General features: G+C 39.4%; 1 protein-coding gene across 1 annotated transcript in view; it reads left to right on the top strand.

Annotated features, from left to right (window-relative positions):
- LOC131076863 (uncharacterized) overlaps window positions 1-26,517 on the top strand; it is a 112,165-nt gene that overhangs the window by 32,740 nt on the left and 52,908 nt on the right. The window contains exons 2-6 of the mRNA XM_058014198.2: window positions 13,127-13,195; window positions 13,743-13,844; window positions 13,947-14,099; window positions 14,492-14,602; window positions 14,779-14,922. Coding sequence (XP_057870181.2) covers window positions 13,127-13,195; window positions 13,743-13,844; window positions 13,947-14,099; window positions 14,492-14,602; window positions 14,779-14,922 — 579 coding nt within the window. The remainder of the gene's footprint in view (window positions 1-13,126; window positions 13,196-13,742; window positions 13,845-13,946; window positions 14,100-14,491; window positions 14,603-14,778; window positions 14,923-26,517) is intronic.

The following is a 26,517-nucleotide window of genomic DNA, read 5'->3' as shown; positions in this document are numbered from 1 at the left end:
TTCACTGAGTGGATAAAGGAGTATGTGCTCCAATTTTGCTTAGATGAAGAGGAACTAGCAACCCATTGAATAATTGACACAAAGTTAGAGGGTGACAATTATAAAATTAACTTTAAATTTTAAATTAATAATTTTATTATTTTAAAATAGTAAAAAATATAAATTTAGAGAGCAATAAAAATTAAGAAACTTGCGATAAAAGTTTGATTGCAAGAGTTTTAAGGTTTGGTGATGTATGGCCATTGAGGTACCACCAAGCATGAGCATCCTTCTTATACTTGTCACGGAGAGCGGAAACACTTAGACCATTGAAGGCTACAAAATCAGCAAACTCACTTGTCATTAAATCCTCCATTTCAGAATTGGGGAAGAGTTTAGTAAGTGCTGTCCTACACCCTTCACTGATTTTTGAATCTCTATATGGTGGTACCCTTGATGGCTTAGCAAGCATTTCATCACTATAAAATTTGGGAGTCAATGCAAATGCAAGATGTAGTGGGGTGGTCATTTTGTTCCACCGCTCAACACAAATTGATTGAACCTCTTTGAAGAAAGTTTCTTCGGGATCTTGGTCTTTTGCATTGATGATGACTTTCATTTCCTCAATCATCGAGCCAATGCCATCATATACCTCTCCCAAACATGGGTGATCTGTGTCAGTATAACGGATCATACTCATGATGGGCTCAGTGAAACTCAAAAGATATTCCACTCGATCCCACCAAGTGTCATCTAGGATCATGTGCTTTACATTTGTTGCCCTTTCAGTATTGGATTGGCTCTATAGGGACCAACTTTGACTAATTACCATGTTAGCAAGTGGCTCCTGCACCTTCACAAGTCGCCTCAAGATGATTGTGTTAGATGCAAATCGAGTCTTAGCAACCTATTCAACAATCAAAAATAAAAATTAGAATACAAAGAAGACATGATCAAATTTAAAAAGTAAATCAAGGATTACTAAAGTGAAATGTAGATTTTAAAAATTGAAGTGTTTCAATTACCTTTAGCAACTCCAACTGTGAAAATGATCTGAAAATGGTCTGTGACATGTTATGGTTTGTGATGAACATTTGGATCTCTTCAGCCTCATCATAGATTTGTTTGATCCAATGTATTTTTCTGTCCATCTTTTGTAGCATGAGGTTGAGAGAGTGGACAGCACAAGGTGTCCAAAATATGTGTTCAAATTGTGTCTCAATCAACATACTTGCAGCACTACAATTCTTCGCATTGTCCGTTATTACTTGGACAACATTTTGAGGTCCCACATCTTGAATGGATTGTATAAGGATGTTAGCAATAAATTGTGCATCCTTCACCTATCCCTCACAATCCACAACTTTCAAAAACATTGCCCCTTTAGGGCACACTGCAATTACATTAATTAATGGCTGATTTTTGGTATCCTTCCATCCATCAGAAATGATGGACACCCGTGTTTGTTTCCATGAATTTCTAATGGGAGCCAATGCATTGTCTATGCTTTTTACCTCCTTTGCAAGTAAGGTGCTACACATCTTCTCATAACCTGGCCCTATGTACCCTTGTGGAGCCTCATTTACCTTTCTCAACATATCCTGCCAATATGGTGATCGTACCACATTACATGACAAACCGTTTGCATATAGACATCTACCAACGGATTGATCTGCAATCTCTCTAGCATCATTCTTAAATGCTCTCTCTAATGGTCCCCTACACCTCTTCACAATAACAGGTTCTTCTTCATTAATTGTGCGCAAGAATGGGTGGCTCTCTACCATGATGTTAGGAAAATTACTATGAGATGGAAAAGTAGGGGGCCTCTTTGATTTACTTCCTCTTCCTGTCAACAAAGGATGGTTTGAAGCACGACCAACTCTTGCATCCGCTTCCTCTTTCTCTCTAATATATGCTGCTATTTCTTGAGGTGACATCCCATTTCCATCCTTTCCTAGACATGGTTTTGATGAATACTAAGAGGGGGGGGTGAATTAGTATACCGAAAAACACTGTATTAAAACACTTAAACAGTCTAGTAATAAATCGATAAAACAGTTTAACAAACAAACCGGTTAACACACATGCAAACCAAATAGCAAATAAGACATTCACCCACAGGAGCAATAACACCATAACACAAGATATTTGACGTGGAAACCCAAATGGAAAAAACCATGGTGAGATGAAACTCACAAGTAACTATCTGCAGAATAGGAACCAAACCGGTTAAGGTCATACAATGTTCTTTACTAGAACAGATCCTGTTAGGAATGTCAATCTATATTAGGAGATAAGTCCGATTAAAGACTACCTTGCTAGAGGATTTTAGATCCACAGATGTGAACCACCTTGTTAGAGGATTTACAAAGGCTTTTCTGAGCCTACCCGGTTAAGGGTTTCAAACTTGTCAAAGATGTAAGTAATCAACAAGTGAATGATCTAGCAAATGGCACAGGTTGCTTGATTAGATCCACTATGGCTCATAGCTAATGCATTTCAGCATTACTTCAGTCTTCAGTAACTCTCACTCTGTTACAGCTCACAGACTTGATCTTCTCAGTTAAGATCGCACTTAAAAAAACTCATCAACCACCTTAAACCCTAGCAACAGCCTAAAACCCTAGACATGATGTCCTTATAAAGGAATCTGATTTCATGTCGGTCCAATAGGATTACAATCCAATTTCCTAGGTTCAATGAATCTAGACATACTTGGTAACACGACACAAAAAGTACTGCCAGAGTGTTGGCACCGTCAAACAATTGGTGGATGGTAACTCATCACAAAATGCCGGTTGGTAACTCATCACAGAGTATTACTGGTTCATACAAAATACTGATTTACACAAAATACCGGTTGCTGGTTGACAAAAATGAAGACTGGAAAATATGTGTTCTGCCGCTTTGATCCCTCGTACTGCTTGAGATCCTCGTACCGCTTGAGATCCTCGAACCGCTTCAGACAGGTAAACACTTTCCGCAAAACACCGATAGTCTAAAGACTATAATACATCATATCGGTTGGAACAAATTCCGGTTGAGCTTTAACTCATACATATAAAAAGTGATCTTAATGCAAGTGTGTGTCCATCAATGACAATCACAACATAATCATAAAAAATGCCAACAATCTCCCCCTTTGGCATTGATGGCAACACTTAGGAAAATTTTTGACTTCCAAGTGTTTTTCAACAAAAATATGCCATAAGCAAAATTAGTCCCCCTAAGCATATACACTATCCCTTTTGCAAACAATACAATGTATAACTATTTGCTTACAGAGATAGACATGAAGATATACAGAGCATACATCAAAATTTTAAATACCAGAATACTTCTCCCCCTTTGCCAACAATGACAAAGTACAGTTGAACAACCCCTGTTTTCATTTGGTATTAAAATAATAAGAGTTTATGACAATAAAGAGTAAAACTTGTCAAAAACTGATTTAAAGTCCTGCAAAAATTGTTTCATAGATAAGGACCATGACTCAACTAGGGAGGTAGCCACTTCTTTCTCTGTCTGCATCTGGGAGACCTGTTCTTCCATGGCGTCTATTGTGCTCATTTCTTGAGTCACCGTTAAGGCATCCAGATTGAGATAGCATTTCTGAAGTATTTGCAGGCGTGGGAGTAGAACCAGTTGTAGCTCCTGCAAATCTCGTGTCGGGTTGCTGATCTCCAACTCTATTCTTGTAGACTGGATATGAAACCGGTGAACGGTTTGCCCATAAGATGTAAAAGAATCATATGGTGGCTTGAAGGTGCTTATGTATAACTGCAAGTCAGATTGTAGCTTTTCCTTCTGTACAAGCACATCATCACAAAAGAGATGGGGTCGGCAAATCTTACTAAGTAGTAGATTCCCCTCATCTAGAGCATCCCTTATATCTTTTTGAGCTTTTTGCAGATCGGACCGGAGCTCATTTAACTTCTTCACCAGGGCAATGTTCAGAGCCTTTTGATGCGCTTTCTTGGCATTTGCCTCTGCAACCTCTTCTAAGCTCTGCACCTGATCATCTTCTACTGTGCATAGGAGCTTCAATTGTGCCAGTGATGAATCAGTATTGGGGAGGTTTGTGCCGGGTATCAAACCGGTAAGAGTGTCCACTGCAGCTTGGATCACATCTTGCTCCTTCTTCCTCCTTATCACTTCAAGGCATTCTTGAGCAACCTTAATGCTTTGTAGCAACTCCATTTTGTTTGCAAACTGGAGGTCAATAGGACTGGTGAGGTCAGCCGGTTTGGCTTGACTACCGGTTGCCTTTGGAGTCTCCATCTGAGTGCTTTTTGCCGCTTCTTCTTTCTCTTCTTCCTTCTTTTTCTTCTCCACTTCCTTTCGCTTCTCCTCTTCCTTTTCCTCCTTTGCTTTCTTCTTCTCCACTTCCTTTTGCTTCTCCTCTTCCTTTTCCTCCTCTGCTTTCTTCTTCTCTGCTTCCTTTCTCTTCTCCTCTTCCTTATCTTCCTCTTCCTTCTTCTTCTCCGCTTCCTTTCTCTGCTCCTCTTCCTTATCCTCTTCTTCTTTCTTCTTCTTCGCTTCCTTTCTCTTCTCCTCTTCCTTATCTTCCTCTTCCTTCTTCTCCGCTTCCTTTCTCTTCTCCTCTTCTTTATCCTCTTCTTCTTTCTTCTTCTCTGCTTCCTTTCTCTTCTCCTCTTCCTTATCCTCTTCTTCTTTCTTCTTCTTCTCATCTTCTTGTTTCTTTTTCTCTTCTTCCTCTTTTCTCTTTTCCTCCTCTTTCTTTTTCTTCTCATCCTCTTTTCTCTTTTCCTCCTCTTTCCTTTTCTCGTCATCCTCTGCTTCCTTTTGCTTGTCCTCCGGTTTTGCCTGCTTTTCCTATCCTGTTTCTTCTGATGGCGTACCTTGAGCAACATCCTCTACATCCAGAGCGTCGACATCAATAGTGTCTATAGGTTCAGTAACCGGGTTTCCTTCATTGTCATATACTTCATCCGGTTTTGTTATTGCCGGTTCTTGCTCAGCCTTCTTGTTGGCTTGAAGCACTTTATGAGTATGTACAGCAGTTGTCATATGAAGATGAGTGTCCTTTTCAGCATCATCAATTCTCCCTTCTAATAACTAGAGTCTTCTCCTTCTAATGAAGAAGAGTCCTTTATTTTGGTTAATAACTTCAAATAGCTCAGAATTGGACAGGTCAGGAAAGTGTTGGGCAAAAACTTTCTCCCTTATTTCCTGTTCCTTCTCTATGGCAATGCGCCATTTATTGTCTAAAGACTTATACAAAGAATCCGGTGTCTCAGATCTAATTTCTGAAGGCGACCGGTCATTAGCACACAAATACTTAATGATTTCCTGTTCAACTTCTTCCTTTTCTTCATCATTGAAATCATCAAAATGATCTACTAAATCATTCAATAACTTTCTCCTAATATTTTTAATAGTTCTTTGACAATGTGTCAAAGGTTTGTAGGAAGAAATGTCAATATTTACCGGTGTAGATGATGCCGGTTCATTCTTTGTCTTTTTCCTTGTTTGCCTTGTCTTCTTAGGCTTTTCTTCAAACACAGTTTCTTCTGAGTCCGGTGAATTGTTCTTTGTCTTCCTCTTCCTCTCAAAGACTTTGGCAGGTGCCGCTTCTGGTTTCTTCTTTGTAGGTGACTGCTTGGTCACTTTGGGACTTGATGGAGTAACCGGTGCCGATGCTGAAGGCACTGCCTTTCCTTTCTTTGCTGAGGGTTCTTTAACCGGTGTCACCCTTTCCAGATAGGTGCCGGTTCTCTTTGCCTTCGGATCGAGAGGCGAGGCAAGTAGGGTAGAGGCATACCCGTCCAACATATCATACATCACCTCATAGCCCATAGGCTCCACTTCTTCCTGTCTGGGCTCGACGGCCTCCATTATGCATTCATCCACTTTGATGATAAAGTAGATGTCCTCTTCGTATTTTTTGACAATGTCACTCGATATCCTCATCCTTAGGCTCATCTTGCTTCTGAACTCATCAAAGTACTTGTTCAAAACTTCAGGGTAATCGGTTCCAACTGCTTGCAGGCTTTCTTTGATTTGCTTGGTGACCAGTTGGTCGACAGACCACTGAATATCTCCAACTCCTGGGAAATAACCTTGGAAGTAGAAGAATAACCCTACCAGTAGTTGTCCAAACTTAAGTTTCAATGCATTATCTTGTTTGATCGATTTGAGGTTCAACAGAAGTTGTCTTTGCATGCAAGTGCATAGATCAAACGATGCATCTTGCTTGATCATCCTATAAGCGGCATTTACCGCTGCAGTAGAGATAGAGTTAATTCTGCTGGCATGAAACGTTCGGTATCCTATTACCATACATGCATATTTGACCAGGTCATCCTTGATGGAATTGACAGTCATTCCTCGTGAGTCACTCACTGAATCGGTGAGCTTGGTCATTTCGGTCTTGATGATCTTCCTCAGGGCTGACACTTCACCGACATTGCAGAAACCGGTGACGGCATAAATAGCTTTCAGTGTGATGTCGTGTGTTCTCTCAAGATACATTTTATCACCATGAACTCTGCTCGGAATGATTTGGATGTGATCATCTGTGAAATCCTCAAGGAAATAAACCACATTGTGAAGCTTCTTCTTCTCCAAGATGCTATACTCCGGTTTGATCTTTTTATCCTTCCCACAGAATAGACCTAGCTGAGAATGGATTGCAAGAGACCCTAGGTCTTCAATTTTACAGTCTATGTAATCAGAAATGCCTTCTTCCACTATTACACCAGCAAGTACTTGAGACAGGGCACTGTATTTGGACTTGCATTGAATGATGTTCATAGAATCAACAGGTGCACTAGAGCTAGCATGAGATGCGGAAGCCATGATAAAACAGAAAGCTCGAGAAATACCTTTCAGAAATCGAGAATTTAGGGCTTGCTAATTCCACTTCGCCTCACACTTCGTTGGTTGCTGAATCACTACTTTGAGTTCTTCTCTTGACCGTTTGATATTAGCTTTTGAATCTTCTTCAGGGTTTCGAAATTTCTTTGAATCGCAACACAAATCACTTTTTCTTCGCTTTGCACTTGAAAAACTTCTTCTCTCGAAAAATGATTTGAAAATTCCTTTTAAACATATTCCTCACCTATCGTAATAAATGCTCCACCATTAGGGCATAAACCCTAATTTGCCTTTTACTGTTTCTGGTCTTTTGCCAAATGATAGGTATCACATACCAGTTAAGGTCTTTTATCGGTGTAAACCGGGGGTTCGAAGCATTTCTCCGTTTGTTCCCCCTAAGCTTTTTTGATGCTTAGTTTTCCGATTCCGTGATTTCCACATCAGGTGCAGAAACCGGTTCTTCTTGGAACATCGCTGGTTTCTTCTTCCAGGTTTTGTTCATATCCGCTTGAACGGTTTCAACATCAATTTTTCCTTCCGGAGTGACCGGTATGTCATCCGATATTCTCTTTCTACTTCTGCAAAATCTTGCTGAATGGCCTGGTTTGTTGCAATGATAGCAAACCATTCCAGGTGCTCTCCAAGGTCCATTATTCATGTTTCCATTCTTCCTTCTGCATGACCATGGCAAATCCAACAGTTTGCTCTCCATTTGGTTGCCGCTTGATAGCCACCGCTACCTGACTGATGATTATAGCTATTAAACCGGTTGGGATTCCGGTTCACAAAAGGTTCCGAACCAACTCCTTGAGTCCTCTGAGGATATCTTCCAGTGTTGTTCATAACAGACTTGCATTCAGATGCTCTATGCCCAAACTTGTTGCATGCATAACAATTACCATTGAACTTATTGGATCTAGGTACATTGTTTATAAAGTAAGGGAAATTATTGTAGGCTTTGCTCCTACATACATTGGCAGTATGTCCTTCTTTAAGACAGTTAAAGCAAACAGGTTTGAATTTTTGCTTACCTTTACCTTTGAATGCTAGTTGCTTCTTTAATGCTTCAGCATTTGCACTTGAGTTCTCACCTTCCTCATGACCAGAGAAACCAAGGCCATTGGTATTCTTTACCGGTTTGGCTAATTCTAGCTTTTGCTCTAGTTTAACAGTACTCTTGTTGAACTTAGCAAGTATTTCCTTTGACTCAGAGAGTTCTTTGGAAATAGCAGCATTTGTCTCCATCAAGTTTGCATTCTCAGAGATGGCTATGTTCAGTTCTCCTTGCATGTCTTCCTTTTCCACTTTGCTCGCATGGAGTTGAGCGGTTAGAGCACTGATTTCTTGCTTCAACTTGGAGATCTCATGATCTTTGTCCTTAACCAGATCTTCAGCTTTCCTCCGATTCTCAAGCTCTTGACACATTCGGATAGTCAGTCCTTCCAACTCCATTCTCAGGTTGGAGTTTGATTCATTCAGCTTTTCTACTTCTTGAATTAGGGCTTCCATATCCGCTTCATCAGAAGAACTATTTTCAAATAGCTCCATCAGTTTTTCAGCATGTTCTCTCCTTTTTGCCTGAGAGGCCTTATATTTTACCATAAGTTCATCATAGGCTTGCTCAGACTGAGTGAGCCGGTGAGTAAGTTTCCTCACAGTGTATTCCCCCATATCTCTTTCCAAGTGGTTAGACTTATAGAAAGATAGGCTCTGATACCAATTGATGAATACTAAGAGGGGGGGGTGAATTAGTATACCGAAAAACACTGTATTAAAACACTTAAACAGTCTAGTAATAAACCGATAAAACATTTTAACAAACAAACCGGTTAACACATGCAAACCAAATAGCAAATAAGACATTCACCCACAGGAGCAATAACACCATAACACAAGATATTTGACGTGGAAACCCAAATGGGAAAAACCACGGTGAGATGAAACTCACAAGTAACTATCTGCAGAATAGGAACCAGACCGGTTAAGGTCATACAATGTTCTTTGCCAGAACAGATCCTGTTAGGAATCTCAATCTTTGTTAGGAGATAAGTCCGATTAAAGACTACCTTGCTAGAGGATTTTAGATCCACAGATGTGAACCACCTTGTTAGAGGATTTACAAAGGCTTTTCTGAGCCTACCCGGTTAAGGGTTTCAAACTTGTCAAAGATGTAAGTAATCAACAAGTGAATGATCTAGCAAATGGCACAGGTTGCTTGATTAGATCCACTATGGCTCATAGCTAATGCATTTCAGCATTACTTCAGTCTTTAGTAACTCTCACTCTATTACAGCTCACAGACTTGATCTTCTCAGTTAAGATCGCATTTACAAAAACTCATCAACCACCTTAAACCCTAGCAACAACCTAAAACCCTAGACATGATGTCCTTATAAAGGAATCTGATTTCATGTCGGTCTAATAGGATTACAATCCAATTTCCTAGGTTCAATGAATCTAGACATACTTGGTAACACGACACAAAAAGTACCGCCAGAGTGAGCACCGTCAAACAATCGTTGGATTGTAACTCATCACAAAATGCCGGTTGGTAACTCATCACAGAGTATTACCGGTTCATACAAAATACCGATTTACACAAAATACCAGTTGCCGGTTGACAAAAATGAAGACTGGAAAATATGTGTTTTGCCACTTTGATCCCTTGTACCGCTTGAGATCTTCGAACCGCTTGGGGTCTTCATATCGCTTCAGATAGGTAAACACTTTTTGCAAAACATCGATAGTTTAAAGACTATAATACATCATACCGGTTGGAACAAATTCCGGTTGAGCTTTAACTCATACATATAAAAAGTGATCTCAATGCAAGTGTGTGTCCATCAATGACAATCACAACATAATCATCAAAAATGCCAACAGGTTTGATTCCTTGTTGCGGAATGGCACAAAAATGGGCTTTGACACGACTGTAGGAGCTAGTTTTTTTCACACTACAAAAGTTGCATATCCAGTTAAATGTTCCACCACCTTTTACTTGGTCTATTATTTTGACATATTTCCATAAAGGTGAATTTGGGTTGGTTTTGAAAGTTCGTTGAGGAATAGAGCTAGCAGTTGTTGCCATTATGCTATCTACAACAAATTAAAAAATAATTATTAAAATTTAATGTTAAACAATAAATTATAGATGTTAAATATTTAAATTTAATTTAAATTGAAAATGTAATTATTCATAATCATTAAGTAAAAATATATTTACTTAATAATTATGAATAATTACTTTTTCGCTTTATATTAAATTGAAATATTTAACGTCTATTATTATACAAATAATAATTTAAATCATTAAATAATAATTAATAAATAATAAAATTATATTTCAAAAATTAAAATTAAATTCTAACTTCCTAAACAAACAAATAAACGATAAACCTAAAATAAAAATCTAAACATATTATAATAAATAAATAAAATAAACAAACAAATAAAAGAATAAATATATATCCTAAAGGCTAAAACTATAGTTTATAACAAAATTTGACAACAAAAAAAATTAATATGAAATAACTCCTCCCTCAAGCTTTGTTGTGACCCGTCGAGCTCCTCTTGCCTATGTCGAGCTGCCCTGACCTGCCCGCATTGTGTTCCTGCGTCAAGCTCCTCTTGCCTGCAGTGAGCTCCTCCTGCTTGCATCATGCTGTGTCGAGCTTCGTCGTGTTGCGTTGTGTTGAGCTCTTCCTGCGCCATGCGTCGTGTTGAGCTCTTCTTGCGTCCTGCATCCTCCGCCGCACAAGAGAAAATGTTTTGTTTTTCGCTGTAATGTCCCTAGCCAATTCTGATGAAGATTTTTAGACTTTTGCCCTTTTGAAGGAATTATGACAAACACTTTGCTAATGACTGATATAAGATTTTAGATTTGGCAAGATATTATAAATTTTTTTATTCAATAAGAGTGACTTGCTAATCATATAACAATGGTTCAGGGAGATAATGCTACAAGAATACTTAATGTTTGATTCAATGACAATGAATTTTGGTGTGAAGAAGTAAGATGACAACTGACTGTAATTAAGACAAACAGTTGGTATACAACATAAGAATACTATTATATTAATGTAATCCAATTCGAATTCACTTCCCTTCTTATGATATGCTGTCAAAGATCAATTATATGGACTAATTGCAAGGACCAAGAAATTCACACTTTCTCCATTTAAACAATAAAATGAAATGTGAAGAACCTGGTACAAATCGGTGAAGGAAGCAAACACATCCTCAATGATAATGGGCTCCGAAGTGTGAGGTGGTACCAAGTGACATGCCGCCCCTGCTCTTGCTGTTACCAAAGTCTGAGAACATTGTGCAAATCTGCGTTCTGGTGTCCAAATGTTATCCCAAACCGATCACCTATGGCGTAGAGATATATCGCCTTCCTTATGTAGAGTTAGGAAAACAAATGCAAGTTTAATGAGCCCAAAATGAGCCCACTAATGTCTTTCCCTGTATCTGATATGGACAGGTCTGATAACCACTTACAATCTGCATTTATGAGCCCAAGAACTCCTTCCAAATTGACTGGATCCTTCTCTAGAGGACATCTCCTATCTCCCAAGGTGGTTTTGAGCTATCATTTGCATCTCACAGTGAAAACCAAAAGTCACAATGGCCACGGACCTGACTCAGGTCGGATGCTTGATATAAATTGAGTAGACACCAAATCGTCCAACAAACTGCCCCAAAAGGTATCGCCTCTCCCTCTTATGATTTTTAGAATCATTACATGTCAAAATCGATGACCATAGGAGATGGTATGAGCAAAATCGTGGGGATAAGGTTCTGCAACTGATATAATGACAGCACTATATATTTCGACTTGCCTCCACAAATAGCAATGGGAGTCACCTATTGACCTCAAGAGAAATCGCTGTCCATTGTCATTCAAGGAATGCATACATGCAACTCACAAATCTGAAAGTCTGAAGCAAACTACCATGAACTGATATGAAAAGTCTCCATAAGCTCCATGTGGAAAGCTGAATGCTCCTCACTCACAAAGCAACCCTTCAAAGGATCTTTCACCCCCTTAGTGATGCGATCAATGGGAGTTGACGTTCCCAAGGATCCTAAGTCTGCAGACACCCTTTAGGTTCTACAAAACCCTTTTAATTCTCCAATCTCAAAATCCAAGTCTGCCTCCCTTCTCTTACCCTCTTCTATTTAACCTTTTCCATAACCCGTCATGAGACACCTTCTAGAAGGGGGTAGGTACAATATATTTATTTTTAATTAAGTGACTATTAATTAATATTTTATTTTTATGCTTTAGTCACTTATAATTAATTAAATATAAAGCCACTTTTTAATAAATAATTTATTTTAATGACTTTATAAGAAATTAATTTAATTAATTTCTCCCTATAGCTCCTATTAGCCTAAAGGCTACAATTGGGGACATTACATTCGCCTTAGGGTTTACACCTGTATTAGACCCCTTTTCAAACAAAAAGCGAAAAAAAAACCCTTGAAATCCACATCCGACTTCGATTTGTCAAAAAAAAGTTGACAAAATCGCCATGTCATCCTAGATTTGTTGGGATTCTTGGTTGAAAAAGTGGATGCGTTTCAAGGGGTAAATGAAGGAACCTTGTCCGATTCCACAGGTATTCCAGAACGATTTATATTCAGAAACAAATTGTACCTGGAATCGGCAGAAAAAATGGATGTACTAGTAACTTCGCTTATAACTCATTTCTTATGGTCGGGAGACGACATAGATTGCAAAAGACCTGGTTTATTCAGCAAAAAGAGGGGGTCCCCATTTGCAATGGGTGAATGTGTGAAAATGTCACAACAGACCCTAATACTAAGGAGCTCTGAAATCAGCTGCCAACTATGTCGGTACACTTTAGACTAGATACTTAGTGTTACATGATATGTTATTTTAATAATATATAACATAAAGTACATACAAGTACAGCAATGATATAGTAAACCTTGAAGTGGCATAATGGTGAAGACTTTGGTACTCTAAGGTGAAGGTCACAGGTTCAAATCTAGAGGGGATAGGGTTGTATGCCTCATTTGAACAATATTTAAGGTTAAAGGAAAAATAATCCTCTTGTGAAGTGCTTGCAATAAGGGAGTTTTGTACACTAAATTGGTGTCTCGTTTGGTGGTGATGTAATAAACTACCTTTACCTTTCTTTTACAAACATAAAATCCTGATCACATAAATCTCTTCTAAAGTTGTTTGATTTCTTATTGTATTCCTTTCTTATAAAAAGACATGCAAATAGATATGGTTCCCCCTTGCATAAGAGGTGGTTGTATCTTTTCACAGATTGCAGGGACAGCCCAAAGGAGAAGACAGTACTCACTACCAGTTACTCTTGAAGAAAGTGTGAATCAGGTACAATCGAATGCAATTCCTTAAAACGTGCACTCTTGACACTTTCCCATCATGTTTGCATCAATTTCAGTGGCCATTTTTATGTTCAGCACTAAAGTTGATCACAGATTATATATGTTTGTGTATTTATGCAAGTTTTGTTCAGTACTTGCTGTGCAGGAATAAACATTGATTCCCATTCCATTCAAAACTATAAAAGCATAAAATTGTCTTGTACATGCACCATTAAGGACTTGGCAATCATGTGTATAGAAACTGAGGTCAAGGATAATTGGTTTACATAGAACATGGTGATAGTTCAAAACAGTTTGAACTTTAAACTGTTTTATATATTTCCCATTTCTCAGAGAGTATTCTCATATGGGTAAGTGGGATCTGCAAAGAATCATCTCTGATTAGTTTAACAATTTGATTATGTTCATTATTTTCCTTTCAAGGCTTGTTAGAAATATTTTTTGAGCTATCTAAAGTGAAAGTTTTAGGGTTTAACACTCTGAGTTTAAATACATGCTAACAAATGCTGCAGTTATTGCCTGTTATCGATTAGGCTAAGTTAGCATGTAGATATGCTATAAAAGATGGATTGACAAGGCTACAGTTGGAAGTTCTCCTTCCATTGATTGGAGCAACTGACCTTGATGATTGGCCTGTAAGTGTTATCTTGAATTTAAGATTGGCGACAAGTTTGAGATAGATCCTGCTTAGATCAAAATATAAAAGCATGCTATCCTAATAATTTGTGTGCTAATAGGGTGGAATACAGCAGCAGTTCAAGGCTGCAATGCCTGTTGTATCATCCCTACTAAATGGATTAATTGAGGGTGAAGCTGCTGCTGATGATAGTGCATATCAGAAATATTTTTTAGATGAGGGTGACGCAACTGGTGTGTGGGAACAAGCCAAGGTATATTAAAATTGTATGATCCCCAAGACTGCAAAATATTCATTGGTAATTTGGTATTTAACTAAATTCTTGCATCTCATGTCTTTGGTAGAAACTTCACAGTGGTTTATCTCTGGCTAGAATATTGTAAACTTTTGAGAAGTATATACATTAATGAAAAATCATAAATACAGTCTCATAATTTCTAGTTACCATGGTAATAATCTAAAATGTTTGTTAATTTATCACAGCAAATTCTAAATGTTTCAGAGTAGATTACCATTTGTAGAAATTTCTTTTGGGTGACTTCAAGAGATAAATTACTCCAATCTACCTTCATTTTATGTTTTTCATGTACTTTATTTGTTTTACCATACAGTAAGCGACTCAAATTCTGTTTATCTTTATTCCAGATTGCATTAGTACTGTTCCCAACTGCAGAATCTTTACCAAGCATTGAAAATCTAGCAAAAGTTAATGACCGCCCTTTACTACTGCTCAATCCTCAATGGCAAGCTGGTCAGGTGCTGACAACTATAACATTTGTAGTTCTTGGGCTGACTTTGTCAATGGAACATGCATAGATTTCGTACATGTGATCATTATGTTGTAGCGAAGCTAACCACTTTTATGTATTAGCTGTTAACAAACATAAATTACAAATATTTTAGAGCATTAGTTTAATACTTATTTTTAACAGGTAATCTCTGATTTTGGATTTGGTGAGCAACGAAAACAAAGGGAGAAGTTTGTTCAAAGTTTTTCAAATGTATACTTCTTGAAACAGATACGCATCTTGGGGGAAGATGTACGCTTGTTAAAAAGCTATCCTGGAATCTGGCAGGTTTGTTTCTTCTAAAATCTTGATGGAAAGAAATCATCTGTGTGCAACTAAGGAGGTATATAGTGGTTGTCATCATTGTATGCTTCTTCTAATGTTCAAGGATTTTATTGTGTTTGATGGTGAATACCTTTTGAATGAGTTTTAAGCATGAGAATTGCTAGTAATCAATTTGATTCTGTAAGACCCCCTCCCAATTCCCCCTTTTTTGCACTCTTCCCAATGGACATTATGACAAACAGTTCACATGCATGAGGAGAATATGGTGTTTCTGTTGTTGTGTTTTATATTTTGCAAGAACTCAGACAACATGTATCTATGCTTGAACTTCTTACATGAAGTAAAGGCAATAATATTGATCAAAATATTGGTAACAACGACATTACTCTGAGCAGATCACAGAGACAAACAGTAACAGCAATCTGACCTCAATGAATGTACAATTGATGTCAATAAGCACCAGCAACCAGTTACATTACAGCAGCAAGCAAGAAGAAGGGGTGGTGGTGCCTCAGAGAATACAATCCACAATCCTACACCACAGGTCAGAAGGAACATATAGCAACTCAGACCTCCTAAAAGACCCTGATTTGCCTTATCTCCAGCAAAACCTGAGTTTTGAATGTGAACAACACACTTCCAACTTACTCGCCTAGTTATTGCTGCTTCCAGGTGACTAGACTAGCTGGTATGAAGCTGAATTCTCCACATTACCGTTCAAGGAAAGGCATATAGCTGCCACAAGACAAAATGCCCCTGCTGCAACTTTTTAGCATCAATAAAATGCCCTCTTTCTTGGGTGATCTGTTATGTGCAAACAAAGAATCAAATCTCCCAATGCCCTTGGTAACAATCAACACCTCACTTGACTCTTTCAGCAATTCATAGCATGTTAAGCATCTTCTTTTAGACTCAGCTCCAAATAACTATTGACCTTTTTCTGTCAACTTAGCTACAAATCTAATCTGAGAAATTCAAAATTTTTGCATAACCTGTATGTTATGTGCACTGTATTGGCAGCATGCAGAGGAACCTTTTCTTTTCAGGCTCCAAATTCTATTTTTGTGTTGATCGGGTCGGCTGGTCAACTCACTTAAGTCTACCGGCTAGAGGGTTCCTTGTCATTGATGGGCCGGTTTCTATGTTCATTTCCACCGGTTGGCGATAAGTTCTTTTGGCTCCCCGCTTCCTTGCATGGTCTTCTGGCTGGCTCCTTTTTGTGTTGTGGGCGTGTGGGAGCTGCTTTCTTTTCTCTTGCCTCCCCGCGTGGCTTCTCGGCTTTTGGCTTCCTATGTCGCGGGCCAGTGGGCTGTTGGTTTTGTTTCTCCCGCGACCCTACATGGCCTTTCGGCTGCTCCCTTATGCTTTGCGGCCTGGCGGGGACTTGTTCTTTTCCTCTTGCATACTCTTTTGGAGGATCCTTTCTGCTTCGTGGGCTGCCGGGTGACGGATGTGGGCTGCCGGGTGACGGATGTGGGCTGCCGGGTGACGGATGTGGTGGGCCTCAAGTGGCAAACGCCTTTTCGGCCTAACTTTCCAAGCTGTAGGATGCTTTTTGGGTCTTGCCGAAGCGCCTGGTGTCAACAAAATGTGGGAAGTGGTGGGCCCAACCTTTTCCTCCACCGTGATCTTTGCCGTCAATGATCACTTGAAATCCGATCCGATGGTCACGACTTAATCTTTAGTTGGGCCTTTTTGAGAATGCAAATGGCGAGATCTCGCGCGTCCATCTACGCACGAGATCTCTTGATCGACAACTAGCATTTGAACTTGTGGAGGACGTTGGAATTTAAATGCTCTGCAGGGAGGTGGTTGTCGACCTGATGGTCGAGGTGGACGCGCGAGATCTCTTGATCGACAACTAGCATTTGAACTTGTGGAGGACGTTGGAATTTAAATGCTCTGCAGGGAGGTGGTTGTCGACCTGATGGTCAAGGTTCTTATTTTGCTCAGTCGACGCTTGATATATGATCATATTTTCATGCAGCTACTGGATTTCGATGCCATTACTCCAGATTGGACTCTGTGGCTCGTTCTCAGACGCAACCCATGCCCATTCAATGTGGAATGGAGACTTTCCTGCCCTAACTATGTGTTGACGTGTCTGAAATCGCATTGCTGCAAACTCCATATGACCAACGCAGAATAGAATAAACTTGTTGAGTATCCTATCCTCTCTTGAGATAAGGAAATCCCTAATGCTATTTCTTACGTTTGATCAAAGGGGACAACCTCAAGGTTTCGTTTGTCAGGTCTTGACTGCGGGATTGCTCAGTGGTTTGATGTGTTTTGCTGGAAACACAAGGGGGACTTACTGTGAGATAGACGATTGCTGGATGAGTTCACCAAAGCTTTAATGATCCTGCTTATCAAATGGTTTAAGTTGGGTTGATACTGCTTTCAATAGGACTGCGGATTCTCTTGATAAAAAAAAGGGAAAAAAGGAAGGATAGGGAGAGAGAGATACAGAAAAATATAAATTTTAACTAAGATAGTAGATTCAGTAAACAGACGGACACCTCCGAATAACTAAATTAAGCATTACCAGCGATTTAAGCACAATACTTGCATCAATCTAGTGCGATCTTCAAAGGAAAATAGGATTTTCATGTTATCAACTACAACATTAGAACTTCTACATTCATAGTGAGTATTCAATAACCAAACTAAGTATATGAAAGGTTCAGATTAACGATGCAGAAAGAAAGGCAATCAGCCATTCCCTAATGGTGTGAACTGCGAGGATTCTATCGGATGTTTATTTGAAAATGCTATATAAAGGAAATAATCATAACTGAATTTTTTTTTCTAAATTAATGAAGAAGGAGACCATGCACTCACAAGGAAATTTGGAAACAGTCTTAACTTTGCATTAAATCCTGTAAATTTCGCCAGAGCTTTTGCAACAATCCAAGAACTTCTTACAAAATGAGGGAAAACTAGTCCCTTAAATAGGCTTCAAAAATGGATGAATGGCCAAGATCTAATCTAAACAAGTGGCCCAGATTCATCTATAAAACATGGCTGCCCATACCCATAAATGCGAGGCAAATATCAACAACCACCCCAAAGGGAGTAATAACTACCCAAAAAGATAATTAGAACATATTCAAAAATAATCTAAAAAGGTGCATACATAAAGTTTTACATTTTAGTTGACTTAGAAGTCAAACATGACCTTTTGGTCCAAAAGTGCATTTTCAAGATTTAAACGGAAAAAGGCACTTTTAAGAAATCACTTTCTCTTTTCCATTTTCAGACGCTTTCACCAAGAATTGATCCTCTCCATGCAAATATTCTTGCCAAAGGTCTCGACCTGCTGCGCGTTCCTCACAAACATACCCCTGGAACCTGATGCATAATTGAAATAGCATACTAAATGGAGGCATAGGGGGATGATGAATTTTGTACTGCATGCTCTCCAGATAATGATCTATGTGCTTCAAACCGTCTTGCCAGCTAGATTGATTAGCCTCAAAACTCAAGATATCAGAGTGTAATTTACTAGCAAAATCTAGGTCCTCTGTAGAGTAGGTGACCTTGTCTATTTTTAATCTGTCCTCCCAGTTTGGATGGATTACGGGATCGGACAGACTATTTTGCCAACCCAAAACCATGGATCGGAGGATTACTCCACCGAGGTCCCTTGTGTTTCTCAGAATTTCTTCGCATGTCTCTTGCTCTTTGTTAATGGTGGCCTTTGTGTCATTCCTCATGCTGATAGTCGAGTACCATTCCTTGAAAATGTTGACGTCGTGGGGGTTTAAGATGTCGGACAGTGTAGGAATCTGCGGATGGGTCTAGAAGAGAGCCGGCATGAGGGGAAGAGTTGTAGTAACTGCTTCTTGAATTATGAGGCATTCCCGCTTCATCTCGTATAATTTGACCAAAACGGTTTCCCGATGGTGGGCCATTTCCTTTACATTCTTAATGATTAGCTCCCCCTTCGCCTTGAGACTTCGAATCCATTCCCTGATGGCCCTTGCGGTGTCCCGTACTCCTTCAAATTCTGTTGTGGTTTTCTGTGCTAATGCTGTTGGGGGAATATGGGATTTGGAAGCATTGTGTAAAGGTCTTAGGAGTTGATTAATGTATCCCTTGGCCTGCTCAGCACGAGCCCGATACATGTCCTTTTTAGCTGTTATCTCTTCAAGCTGCCTGAGTATGTTCTGCACTGAATCCTTGAATTCTTCTTTTTCTTGCTCCTTAGTGGCTCGTCCAATGGGGACAGTCGTGATGCTATAATCTGCCAGTGTAATCTAATCTGCTGGCTTGTCTATAGGCAGGGTGGCAATGTGAAGAGTGTGGTTCCTTTGATCATCTTTAGTCATTCTAGAATATGCTTTGGGCCTTTTCTTCCCCTTAGCTTTAGCTTGGTCTATGCGCGAGAAGATGTCCTCCAAATCAATAGGTGGTTTGGTGGCGGCCTTGCGCTGGGCTCTGGCAATCAACCATTCTTGAGGTACTGCTTGGGCTGATGATATGGTTAAGTCTGCATTCTGTTCTTTGATGTTTTCAACAGACTCATCACAGATTCGCAGTTGTTCTGCTACCGGAGGGGTGGAGGAGGTGCCAAGTTCCTTGCTTGCAGCTGAATTTTCTCCCACTTCACTAAACAATTGTCTGGTGCCCTCGTGTGATGGTTGCTCTTCAGTTCTTTCGAGCTCACGGGTCTCGTCTGTCCTTTGCTCTCCTTCAACGGTAGAGTCGTCTTTGATCGTATTGTGGATCAGTAACTCATGACGGCTCTATTGCGTGGGTTCATGCACTTCGATCCCTTGAATGGATGGAATCTCTCCTTCCTCTATTTGGTGACCCGGTTCGGTTGATTCAATAGCCCTTAGCTCGGCATCTAGCATGTCAGGTGTGGGAGGATCATCAGCTTCAAATGCATCAATGTCACTCTGGGAAGGCGGAGTAGGTATATAATCTAATTCTACTACATCGTCGGACGAACTGGGGTCCTTTGATGATGAAGTGACCTCTGGTCTTCTTATAGGAATCTTTTCCCTTCTTGTTCTCTTGGATGTCCGAGTCTCTCTGCAAGCCTTAGCCTTCTTTCTCTTCTCGAGTTTTTCAATTTCTTCCTTGGGTGCACTGGAAATTCCCTCATCTTCGGAAGACTAAGAATCGAGGCTGCCCATTAAGTGGTAGGTGAACTGGACTCCTTCATGAATTAGTCGCTCAATTTGTTGATGCAACCATTGGTCTGTATATCTTGCCGGGGCTGCCATGACTGCCTCAAAATCAGTGATAGGGTCTTGGGACCAATCAACGCCTGGCAAAAGATGCCTTACTGCCTCAAATTCTCAGACCTGGAGGCAATTCCCTGAATCTGAGAGTTGATCTGGGACCTGACGGTATTCAAAGAGCCGCATTTGCTGCACACTCAGCCTAGAATATTCACGTCTCTGGACCTCGTAATCATCAAAGCAATTTTTCCAATAGTCTTCAATTGATTCCTTTGCTTTGTACCGCCTGCCATAGGCTCTCGTTGCCAGATTATCGTGATCGAAATATTTCCTCGGAAAATGCTCTTGTAGGCCATAAGAGGCCAGCTTTGCGAGGGATTCCTCTGCTAGGGTGGGGGTTTTCAGGTGGACATCCTGGTTGCCTATAATCATGGGGAATGCGAATCCAGCCTGCTTGCTCTCTCTGAGTAAGATGCCGAGCGGACGTGACTGCCTTGCGACCTCCATAAGAACTATCTTGTCGGTTGGGTACTGTGGAAGTCGGAGAGGAGCACCATCAAAGCTTGCTATTCGGATATAGGAGAACCTTGGGAACTGGATGAACCAGGGCAGCCTCTACCACTAACTCATAGTTTTGTATTGCTGGAGGAAATCCCGCCGCTTGGGCGATGCCACTTTCTACCATCTGTCTAGGTTTGCCATATGCGTTAGGGGAGAAGACCCGATTCCTAAAGTCTTGGATGTCAATATGGCCTAGGTTGGTATCACCGACATTGTCCCAGATGCTCTGAACTTTTGACTCCCTCAATCCCCTTCTTTGATACTGATACTTCATCCTTTCAACTTTGCGTGGGATATCTGATTTGGATGCTCGCGATGTCTCGGCTGTAGCGGGCGTTTTTGATGATTCTACCGCCGATTTAGGCATTTATCTTGCATAGTCGGATGCGGATTACGAGGCAATATAAAAGAAGTAAGGCGGGTCAGATAGAGGATACTCCAGCATTCAAGGATTAATTCAAAATTTAAATCGGAGACAGAGTGATATTGCTAGTCGAGAGCTCGATTGAGCAAAACATTTATTCATGAAGCTTTTGATTGCGAATTTATACTTAAAGCATTTTCTGGATTAATTTTCAAAATGGACAAAGCTCAAAAAATTCTCCTAAGTTTGAAAATGCAATTTCTAGTTAAAACTTAGGAGCAAATTCTAATCTTTGACTGCTTTGAATGATGCTTTAATAATCGGAAAAAGATGCTAATTTTGAAGACTTAAGCACTCTAATCAATTTTGCACATGCATGCCATCCAATTTGTAAATATTTCAGACGATCAAGAGAGACAAAGCGTACTTACTTGATGAAAATGGACGGCGAGAAATTGCTCGACTTGCTGTGCAAAAACGGATGGATAAATCTGCAAATTTGAATTCCAACGGTTATGTCTCTAATTCAAATTTTCGTGGCTGTAGTTTGAAAGGAATTTGCAATGTTGAGTTTTAGACTAAGCGATTTTTCACCTTAGACGAAACGGCAATCTGAACTTGAATGTTTGGAATGGTTTATGTCAGCATTTTACTTTGGATGCAAATTATGCTAAATTGGCTCCGTATCTCTCTTTAACCCTCACGCGAACTTTTTCTCACGCGATTTACCCTAATTTCGGCGGAATGAGGGAGCTTTAAAAAACTTCAACTTCTGCGCAGCCTCATCCTCCGGATCGCGAACTTCGGAGCTATGGTGCTGTGATCTTCGAAGGAATGGAGGGGTTTTACCAATTTCGAATTCCGTCATTTACCCTACGCGTTGCGACTTTGAGGATTTATGGCGAATTTCGGACCTTGGAGAGGTTTGAAAACTAATGAACTCTTCGCACCATTTTGCCTTGTCGCCTAAGTTCGGCATTTTTTTGACGATTTTGCAAACTTTAAAACTCTCTAACTCTACTCTCCCGCAATACTCCCTTCCTTCGCGATTTTCGGCACTCACACGGCTTCTGCAAACTTCGGACCTTTTGTCGTTTTCGCGGACTTATCAAATTTTTTCATTCTGCCCTTAGGGTCCGAAATTCGGCGTTTATAGGAGTTTTCGTCAACCTTTTACTTTTTGGACCTTAGGCCCATTTTGGCAATTTTGAACTTTTCGGACCTTAGGGAGTTTTTTGCAATTTTCGGAGCTTTTCACAACTTTGTCAACTTAAAGTGTTTTTCGGACCTTTGGCACATTTTGAAATATTTTTGGAGTTTTCAACACCTTTTGCGAACTTAAAGAAATTTTGGACATTAGGGAGTTTTTTGCAATTTAACAAATTTTGAAATTTCGGCCCTAGGGTCTGAAATTAGACAACTTAAGTGAAATTCGGATCTTGGGGGGGTTTTTGTAAACTTAAAGTTAAATTCTAAAATTCTATCCCCAGGGTCCGAAATTCGGCATTTTGGGCGATTTTGCCAAGTTTTTAACTTTTCTAAAATTTCAACCCTAGGGTCCGAAATTCGGCCCCCTGGGCGATTTTGCAAACCTTGTGGATTTTCGGACCTTAGGCCCATTTTGGCAATTTTTGTGAATTTCTCTCATTTTGGCCAGCAAGTCCGAAATTCGCCCCCTCCTGGGCGTTTTGGCGTTTTTAAAACTTTTCCTCAAGAAGTGCGAGCTTGGGCACTTGGGTGAGTTTGTTAACTTTGGCATTTTGAAACGAAATTTGCTCCTTCTCCGACTGTCGAAAATCGTCATTCGTTCAAATCTTGTAAACTCCGCAAAAACAAACCTCATGTAATCTATCTCATCTCAAAAAATGACAATTTTGGGTCGTCATGTGACCTTCGGACATGCTGTTCTTTGCTTGGTGGGCTTCGCCAACCTCTATCATCTTGCGCCTATTAGAGGCGATTTCATAATTTTGAACAATCCCTTGGAATTCGTGCCCGAGGGCTAGACTAGCCTAATAGAATCATCGGCTCTTTTCTTTCAACATCATCACTTCACGGACTGATCGCGGACTCGCTCGAAAGGACGCGAGACACTCTGCGTGAAACTCAACAGGGCGAAGACGAAAGGCTCAAAAAAGGGAAGGGGGACCCTGTCGGCGACAGGGAGCGTGTGCAACGGACAACACTATGCCACCATGATGCATCTGTTGCAGAGACATCTTCTCTTGCACCCCTTTTTTTTTGCTCTTTCCAAAGATGAAGGACCACTTGCAAAGGAGATTCAACACACCATTAGATCAGTCAATCAGATCTTATCTTCCCTCTTAGAGATATTTTGTAACTAACCCTCCTAGGGTTAGGGCTTCCAACTAGGTTCAATTTTGAGTTATGCCTCCGCTATAAAGTTAATTTTTGTATCTTTCCAAGGGATCTTCTCTTCATTTTTTTTTGCAAAAAACTATGTTTCTTTGCACTTGTAAATTTTGCCTTGCCCTTACATGAATAAAATTAGTCTTCTTACCTTTATTCATTTTGAACAAATTGTGTAAATGTTTACCTTCCTGTTTGAATATGTTCTGATTTGCTTTTCTTTAGCTGTAGGTGACCGTGTTGATCCCTCTGTGGATGTTGACTATGAACTAGTCTCAGTTCCTCTCCTCATCTCATAGAATTCCAACCTTCACTCGCAAATAGGTGACTGATTAGAATAGAATCTTGTGCATTCTTGGGACAGTTTTATTGATGTTTTTGTGCAGCTATAGGCAAGGAAGATCATCATTTCAGTCTAGGTGTGAACTTCTTTTCCCTTCTTTCCCGCATCCCTTCTTTCTCCCTTTTCCCTGTCAGATCAATAGACTAGGATTTGTCAATGTTGGGTTGGTCCAACACTTGCACTCAGATTGGAAAGGAAGCCGACTTTCTTCGGAGATTCAATCTCACATTTCGCAAGGTCCCACACTTGGAGGTTGATTCAATGTTTCACAAGGTTGATGATCAAGTCTGATCATCACAGGGTGCAAACTTTTGTGACAACAATAACCTCCCAGCTACTTCTATTCATGCACAACAAATTGATATGGCTGATTGGATGCACTCCAAACAATCATTTAAACTAATTATGGTCACAACTTTTCTTGGGACAACTCATACACAAACTACCAACCTCCTTTTTAACAAATTGATTGCTATCTTGTACCTTTCCATGACCTCCTTAGCTTAATCAATTACACCTGCAGATACCCATGTTACCTTTTAGATGTAGTGTTTCACTTAACGAGTAAATGCTAGCATATCTATATTGTACATCCCTTTTTCCCTTAGAAATTTCCAATCCTGTGCTCCATGTAACCATGAGTCCACAAAGAAACAAGAAAAGTTGTGATGACAAGGAGGAGGACTTTCAAAGATTTAAACCAAGCATTGACTACTTTATCATTTAGTGATAAATTCAGTTTGTCTTATAATCTGCGACTAGGATACTTTTGACCCTTTAAGGGATACACAGTCTCTCATACATGCTTTAAGCCTCAAATTAAAACAATCAACGCCTTCCCAACAACCCTTGAAGGATGTACGGTTTCTTAGGACACTGGAAAGGGTACAATTGGATGTATTCTCAACTGGAAATTAATATTTGCAAATCACTACACACACTGCACAATTTTATTGTTCTTTCCAACATTCGCACTCATGGCACAAACAAGTTCACCGATAACTCCAAACTTTCATAACTCTATACCTGCCAATCTTTTTCTACTGAAGCTGAGACTTTGAATGAATCTCAATGCATTAACTAGAGAGGATCTTTCACCACCACAATTAATCTTCTTCGAGAGGGTTTTCATCCTCGAGAAGGCTGAGATGAATCAAGTTCAATCCGACATAACCACAATGGTTTCACCGTAGGAAAATAAAATAATTTGCCTAATCCCAAACGAGCTCTCCCAAACTCCTTTTATAATCCTTTCAAGAACTTTTTGGATGAAACAATTTAAAATTGCTTTATAATTTAAATAAGCCTTATTGCTCCGAAAAGTGGTTTACTTTATTATTTAAATATTCTTGTCATTTTAGTAACTTTGTTAGTTGTGCAACATTTAAAACTTTTAATTCTCATTCCAATGAGCTATTATACTAAAGTGCTTTCTAATTTATATATTAAAATTAGCAACCTTAGTGAAATAATTAATTTAAAAGCTCAATAATTCACCTGAGTTGCAGAAATTGTTGTAAAGCATTGGAATTGAAATTTGATTGCACTAGAATGATATTGATGATGATTAATGAATATAGGGGCCAACCAAGTGACTTACTATAAACAGATGCTCTCTCCATAAATCTTGGAGAACACTCTAGAAGTTGGAATTCAATTTGGAAAGAGTCATAGGAGTCATCAAGATCAACTGAGCTCATTGCCAACATGAAGCATCCCCTCATACAAGGCTAGCGCACACCAAGAAAATTGAAGCTAACTACAATGCTGGTGTGACAAAAGTGGGGACATTACAGATGCATTATAAATTTATTATATATTGTTAAATTCTATAAATAGAGTGACTATTACTTGCTTAGGGAAGGAACCTTCTTTGATATTATACATAGATATTGCCATCCTAATGACAAGTACTTTTGATCTTCTAGCCACTCACATAAATGCCCAAATGGTCAAATATTTGTGTTCATACATATGGGGGTCGAACAATTGTCCTACTAAAATGCCTCTAGTGGTTGACTACATGTTCACAAAAAGGCATTTGTTGATGAAAGCTTTCTTGGTCTTGTCCCTATTTACATTGTTCATTTTTGGAGATTTAATATTGAATATGAGTAAGTGCCGAGTTCTTTTTTCTGTGAGTTGTTCTAGTTGTGAGTATATATTCTATCCTAGTTCTATTTTGTATATTTGATTTCTACACTACAATATCTAGAGAATTACCCTATCTAATTTGGCAATACAAAAAATAAGCCTTAAAAGCAAACTATGTGAGTTATATGACTTTCACAATCCTCCAAGTGCTTGAATTTTAAATGTCACACCTCCTAGGGTCTCTTAGGGAAGGTGCAAAATCATTCAACAATGCCTAATTGTATGCTTGAAAAGTGTGGAATCCTGCAAATGAGAAACAAACAACTCAAACACACCAATGAAACATTATGTTAGAGGATTGAAATCATAAAACAAGTTAGTGACATAAAACTCTAAGCATGTTGCATTGTCCTCCATCTCCAAGGATCCTTCAGATTCAAGGTGGCTCTCAGCTTGGAAGAGCACTTGATCTCTAGGATGACAATCTAAAGGACGAGAGATATGTGGATCTAAGATCTAAATGTATGCAACTATGATCTTAATGATATGCTATGGATATGAAACTAGATATGTTACCAAAATGAGAAGATTAGTGTGAGATTAAGCTAGCATGAGGATGATATGAAGATGATATGGAACTAGCATGAAATTGAAACTAGCATGATATACTAAAC

This window comes from Cryptomeria japonica, chromosome 10, assembly GCF_030272615.1.
Source record: "Cryptomeria japonica chromosome 10, Sugi_1.0, whole genome shotgun sequence".
NCBI classification, from domain to species: domain Eukaryota; kingdom Viridiplantae; phylum Streptophyta; class Pinopsida; order Cupressales; family Cupressaceae; genus Cryptomeria; species Cryptomeria japonica.
This window is presented reverse-complemented; position numbering and strand designations above follow the sequence as displayed.